This window comes from Oratosquilla oratoria, chromosome 13 (assembly GCF_046742065.1).
Source record: "Oratosquilla oratoria isolate Oo_2021 chromosome 13, ASM4674206v1, whole genome shotgun sequence".
Taxonomy (NCBI): Eukaryota; Metazoa; Arthropoda; class Malacostraca; order Stomatopoda; family Squillidae; genus Oratosquilla; species Oratosquilla oratoria.
Genome location: NC_134789.1, coordinates 43,429,240 through 43,436,739, shown reverse-complemented (window position 1 = coordinate 43,436,739; position 7,500 = coordinate 43,429,240). Strand labels below are relative to the sequence as shown.

Genomic DNA, 7,500 nt, shown 5'->3' with positions numbered 1-7,500 from the left:
AGAACATTTCGGTTTGAGTCTATGAACGGATCAAGTTCGTTATTCGAGGTTCCTCTGTGATTACATTCTAGACCAAATCACCAGTCATCTAAGACTAGGTTGCCATTATACATGCTGTTCGTCAATATAATTTTGATACCAAGGACTTTCGTCTCGAATGTGATGCGAGATGAAGTTTCGAATTTCATGCCAGTGCTGTACCTGCGCAAGACTATACTGGTATGATTGGGCGGAACCGTATAATACAGCTACTCCTTTTCGTCCTATGCTCTTGGCAAACTTGGGAGTAAATATTTGCCACAAATAGCCCACATCTGGGGTATATGGAACTTCTAACAAGTGACCCACATCGGAATACACAATAGTTCTAATTTTGTCCGATTTCCCACGGTCACTCATCCTCCTCTGCAGAGTATCGACACCCTTGTAAAGATACATAGCGTCCTTGTCACCCGCTAAAGCAAGAAAATAGGTATCGTCGCTTGCTTCTTCAATAGGTACAATAAGGGGATGTTCGGGGTCCAGTGTGTTTCCCAGAAGATCTTCACCGATTAAAGCTTTTTCTTCTCCTTCTTTGACGAAGACTTGGCTCCTATCAAAACTCATTCCAAAATATTCCTTGTCTTTATAAGTTACATGAGACTCATGGAAGAAGTGAAACCCGCCGATGGTAACTACGGCCTTGACCCTGTCCATCCAGGCTCCACACGCCAGGGCTATGAAGGCACTAAGGGACACTGAAACGAAGCCGCACCTGTCAGGGATGACGCCAGGCTGACTCAGAAGGTAGTCCACAGCTTCCTCGAAGTATTCCATTTCTACTCGCAAAAGATTTTGGGGTAAGTCCTCGAAGGCGAAGAGGGCCAGAGCGAAGGCTGCAATGCCTCGAGAGGCTAGTAAGGCTGGAAAGATAGATAACCCAGTAAACAAAAAAGTAATAGATAGGTAAATATGTAAATAAAAATAGATAAGAAATTAGTAAACAAACAAACAAATAAATGAATAAATAAATAAGCAAAGGAAATCAAAATACTAAACAAACAACTAAATTAATTGATAAATGGAGCATTTACAGATATATGATTCTTTACCTCGGGAGGAAATAATATGGCTTCACCTCAAACTACTTTTCAATAGATATCACGATAGAAATAGAACGACAAGTACAACCTACACACAAAAGAACATTCATAAACTAAAAAAGGATAACAAATGTCAAGAATAAACAAAAGAAACAGAGAAAAATTTACACCTGTTCCCACCAATAGAGTAGTAGATATCGGTGAATATTAAGAAGAAAAAAGAAACATGCCAGGAGGCTACAGGAGTATATATATTATATATATATATATATATATATATATATATATATATATATATATATATATATATATATATATATACTAGACCACCCGTGACCCGTTGGGTCAAATAAAAAAAATAGATTATACATTGTTAATAAAATGGTCAATAAAATCTTTATTAAGACAATGTTCTATTCAGTAGACGAAGGCAGTGACTTGATTACTTATAAGAAGTGAAATGCAGAAGATTGTGACGTTATGTCGTCGTTGCTTGGAACACTACGCATCTTATGATTTATAGGGTTCGTGATATGCTAATAAACTCATTATGCCTCATAGATGCTAACTCAGGAGTTGGCTATACTTTTAAATACTGAATATGAAAAAATTATAAGTATATATAGATAGATATATATATATATATATATGTATGTTGGGTCAAATAAAAAATTTAATGATATGTTGTTATAAGAAGTGAAATGTAGAAGATTGTGACGTCATGTCGTCGTTGCTTGGAACACTACGCATCATATGATGTCGTGACGCCATGTCCCTTCTTCTGATTGCCTGGTCCTCAGTCGTGACGTCATATCTCTTCTTCTGATTAGCTGGTCCTCAGTCGTGACGTCATATCTCTTCTGAGTGACGGTTTCAAGCAAGCAAGATAAAAAACAAGATTATCAGAGTTTTAAGTATATATATATATATATATATATATATATATATATATATATATATATATATATATATATATATATAGATATATATATATATACATACTGTATATAGCAGATTTGACTTTGATAAGGTTGACATAATTTCCTTGCAACTGCAAATTAACTTCACTGAATTTTGTGAATATATCTGACAAATAAGCAATGTTTTGTGAATGTATCTGACATATAAGCAATGTTTTTTAGATCATCACAGAGCCCACTATTAGACTCTTGGAAAAATTCTACAACTGTATCAAACAAAGAATAGAAACGTTTCAGGCAGTTTCCCTTTGACAGCCATCTAACTTCTGTGTGTAGCAATAAACGTTCAAACTCTTCATCATTATCAATGCAAAGCTGTCGAAACAGTCTGGAATTGAGAGAATGTGCCTTGATCTTATTTACTGCTGTGATAACAATATTCATTGATTTGTGAAGTCGACCACTTAGGTTTTTTGCTACCAGATGCTGCCTGTGGATTACACAATGCACCGTAAGAACACCAGGTACGGCTTTTTTCAAGAAACTGATGAAGCCACGATGACGACCTATCATGGATGGTGCTCCATCTGTTGCACACGCAAGAATGTTAGAAAGTGGGATGTTTTTCTCTTTGAAAAAATTCTCAACAACATTAAATACCGACTCTCCTTTAGTGTCTGTTTTGAGTTGTCTTGCAAATAACAGTTCTTAAACCAACTTTTCATCTTTGATAAAACGAACATAAGCGAGAAGCAAAGATTCATTTCCTGGTAGAGTGGACTCATCTAACTGCAAGCTAAATTCTGTTGTGGCAAGAATGTTGCACAATGCTTCTTCAATGTTTTCAGCCATTTCATCTACTCTTCTTTGAACCGAGTTATCACTGAGATGTATAGCTTTTATAATTTGGTCAGGTGACTTATTTACAACTGTGTGCAGAACCTCTCTTACTGCAGGCAGAATAAGTTCCTCCCCAATCGTATGAGGCTTACCAGATCTAGCAATCAGCAAAGATATGTTGTATGAAGCACGCAAACCGTCAGTGGATTGTTGTGAAGTGCTAGAAAACATATTTACAATAGTTTTTCGTTTCTGGAACTTTTCTCGAAGTGACTGAAAATATGCTTTATCAGAGTGTATTTTTGTCAAATGTTCCAAAAGTCGAAGGTTTAATGGCTTCGTTTGAAAACACTTTCTCACACAGCAGACACATAGGTAGCTGTTGGTTCTGTGGTGCCGATACAAATCCATATTTCAGATATTCCACGCTATACTGCCTACACTTCTTTTTTGCTTGCTGTTGGGTTGCCATCCTTTATTCTGGAAAAAAAAAATACAATTTAAGAAATATATATAAATATATATATATATATATATATATATATATATGTATATATATATATATATATATATATATATATATATATATATAAATGCTTAATATAGATTACATATGTAATATATAAAGGTAAAGCTTAGGTGTGTGTATGTGTGTGTAGGTAGGCTATGTCTGTATGTGTGTGTATGTTTCTGTGTATATGTCTGTGTGTGTGTTTGTGTATGTGTGTGTGGGTGCGTGTGTATATGTCTGTGTGTGTGGGTGGAGGGGTTTGAGTGAATGAATGTGTGTGTGTGTGCGTACGTGCGTGTGTTCATGAAATAGTATGAACATGTATGAACACTGTTAAAAATGGAAAGATATGCCAAAAAGCCTATCAGAACTAACCTAACCTATTCAGGTTTAGCTTTTGTGGAGAAAACAAAAAAAAATCTCAAGTTTGTTGCCTTCCGAGATTTCGAATGCTTCCGACTTTTAGTTTACACTGCACAGTAACTCTTTTAAACCCTTTAGTAGTGCTCTTACATTAATAGACTCCTATTCTGTCACATCTTTAGTATATTTAAAAATCCTGAATATTACAAGATTGAAATTAAAGTGAAATGTTCACATACCTGAGACGAGCTTTGGAGTCGGACCATGTAGCGTAGTTGTTTGTTGACTGTGAGATTGATCAGTTTGACAAGCTATTTATACAGAAACATGACAGAACTTTCTACTGAAAGTAAGTTCCATGAGGGGTAAGAATTGCAGGATTAATGGATGAAATCTTTGACCGTGAGTCACGTATTACAAAGGAACACCGACAATTGCTTTTATCGGAACCAGGTCAGTTCCGGTTGGATGTGATTAAAAGATGAGACCCCTTAATCCTCAGGTAAAAGAGCGGCATATCTTTTGAAATTTTATATTTATAATTTTTATTACTTGTATGATTTTTGACGGTTGCCGCCAACAGTTTGGGACGACGGTGTAAGTACTGTAGCAGCTACAGCTGCTACACTGTCGCCACCAACCGCCTATTTTTTGGTTACCGCCCCCCAACTGCCTATTTATGCGTTACCGCCCCCCAACCGCCCCTTTTTGCGCTACCGCCCCCCGATATCAAAGCACCGCCCCCAGAGGGGCGGTACTGCCCACTTTGGGAAACGATGATCTAACTGAACAAGAAAAAGAACAATTACAACAATTAAACAAAGGCATCGCAAAACTAGTCAACAATAAGGAAAAAGAAAACTGAAAAAAATAGATCTGAAAATAAACAACCGGAAAATCTGAAAAAATCAAAATCAACCCCACTCACTACTCAAAAAGTAGTTGGAGTAACCCAAAGGAAAACATCATCACCAAACATCAACGCAATATCACCAACAAACACTTCTCCAAGATAGATTTCAAACCTAAAACTCCAGAAAACAGGGGCACTAAAGAAAATTAACAACTCTCGTGCTGAAGGCCTAGATGGGATCTCAAACCTCCATGTTAAACACCTCGGCCCAAATGCAGTAAAAGCCTAAATTTGTATCTTCAACCACTCTTGGTTATACAAAATATATTTATATATCTATATATTTCTCGATTGCAAACTACAATCTTCTTCAGTAGATACCTACTGAAGCGGATTGCAGTTTGCAATCGAAATATAGATTCCTTGTCTCCAGTCTTTTTTGTTCCAACTGTGGTTTCCCCGTGATATATATATATATATATATATATATATATATATATATATATATATATATATATATATATATCAGATGATACTCATATTGAAGCCAAATAAGACATCTAAAGCCCCTGCACCCATAAAATCTTTCTAATATCCACTGTCCTTAAGGTGATGGCAAGATTAGCACCAGAAAGAAATGCAATTAAACTACCCACCAGGACGCTAATTACAAATATCACTCAATAAATGCTGGAGGGATTCAACTAGAGAGTTCCACCATAAATAACAGTTATGATAGCTACAGACATAAAGCATTTGACAAAGTTCCCAAAAATATATTGTTGAAAAACAACATAAACAGAATTACAATAATGACAAACAACAGCTAACTTCTTAGCAGGCAGATAGTGCAGATTAACCCAAAGTTTCGGGAACAAAATACTACCCAATGGAGTTCCCCTCTTCACAAACGATCTCCCAACACCAACTTAACACCAAAACACTCTCCTCCGCAGATGACCCGATAACAGCCATGCATAACAACCACAAAATAGTAGATAAAAAATTCTAAGCTTACTTAGACAAACTAGAATTTTTTAGATATGATAGAAAGGAAGTTTCGCCCTCAGAAACCATCAGTAACGTTGTTCACCCCAGGCAGTCATGTACGAGTATATATAAAATTCTGTTATGTTTGTCCGTCATAACCTCATATAACACTGGAATCAGTCTTGGGAATCTAACTTGCCATGGTTGACATAAAATATATGTTACTAGAACACACACGCACACACACACACACACACACACACACACACACACACACACACACACACACGAGTCCAACACGAGATCTAAAGACCATGGTGAATCACACACACACACACACACACACACACACACACACACACACACACACACACACACACACCTCTCATGGCGCTGTGGTTAGAGCTCTGGCTTGCCACTACGGAGGTCCGGGTTCGACTCTCGCCCGGGGCTGAAATAATATCAGTATCGCAGCGCTGAGGGGTGTTACTCCAACTCTCGTGGGCGGGGAGTTGGGGGTGTGTGTGTGTGCAAGGTCATAGCATTACCCATAGATCGGACCTACGAGCTCTGAGCTCTCTTCCAGGAGGGAAATAGCTGTCGATCACGAGTCCAACACGTGATCCAAAGACCAAGTGAATACACACACACAAATGCAGTGAACATATACCAGTACACATTACACGTAGACATACACATACAGTCAAATGAACCCGTATGCATACACGTATATATATATATATATATATATATATATATATATATATATATATATATATATATACAAACACACAGGCAGACGGAGACAAAACCTGTCAGAGACGGTATGTTCGATTTGACCGGTGCGGTGTCTGCCTGTGTGTGTGCATATTTACTTGTATGCATACGGGTTCGTTTGACTGCGTGTGTGATTCACCATGGTCTTGGATCACGTGTTGGACTCGTGATCGACAGCTATTTCCCTCCCAGAAAAGAGCTCAGAGCTATAAGACCGATCTATGGGTAATGTTGTGACTACACACACACACACACACCCAACTCCCCGCCCACGAGAGTTTGAGTAACGACTCACAGCGCAACGATACTGAAATAATTTCAGGCCTGGGCGGGATTCAAACCCGGACCGCCGTAGTGGCGGCCGCGAACGCTACCACTGCGCCATTGAGTCGAGTGTGTCTGCGTATGCGTATATGTTCGCTTTGTATTTGTGTGTGCGTGTGTGTGTGTGTGTATTCACCTTGGTCTTTGGATCACGTGTTGGACTTGTGATGACAGCTATTTCCCTCCCGGAAGAGAGCTCAGAGCTCGTATGACAGATCTATATATATATATATATATATATATATATATATATATATATATATATATACACATTAATATTTATGTATACACATATATATTTTATATATATATATATATATATATATATATATATATATATATGTATAATATCAGACCTCAGTTTTGATATATGATATTTAACCTACACGTCAAAGATCTGATAAGAATCAACAAGAACACCTAATACCAATTGCAATTACGGACTTTGGACAACAGAAGGAAGCTCGCATCACATTCTATAAATAATTTATTAAAACCACACTTGACTACGCCTCCACAGCTTGGTTCCCAGCACTCAGCAAAACAAATATAGACACAATACAAAGTTTGCAACATAAAGCATAGATTGTAATAATAAAATACTCCAAAACCTGCACAATAGTACACCTGCACTCAGAAACAAAAATTCTCCCCAAAAGATATCACATGAAAATTATAGGTACACAGTTCCGTGTTACAACCATACACCACACTCACCCATCAGTGTGTGTGTGCGTGTGTTTGTGTGTTTGTGTGTGTGTGTGTGTGTGTGCGTGTTGTGTGTGTGTGTGTGTGTGCGTGTATGTGTGTGTGTGTGTGTATTTATGTATGTATGAATTC

The 7,500-nt window shown here is 37.4% G+C and overlaps 1 protein-coding gene across 1 annotated transcript in view; it reads right to left on the bottom strand.

Annotated features, from left to right (window-relative positions):
• The window catches only part of LOC143032219 (acyl-coenzyme A thioesterase 5-like), a 12,511-nt gene that overhangs the window by 1,103 nt on the left and 3,908 nt on the right, over nt 1–7,500 (bottom strand). The window contains exon 4 of the mRNA XM_076196688.1: nt 1–902. This exon is cut by the window's left edge and continues 1,103 nt beyond it. Coding sequence (XP_076052803.1) covers nt 106–902 — 797 coding nt within the window. The 3' untranslated portion in view covers nt 1–105. The remainder of the gene's footprint in view (nt 903–7,500) is intronic.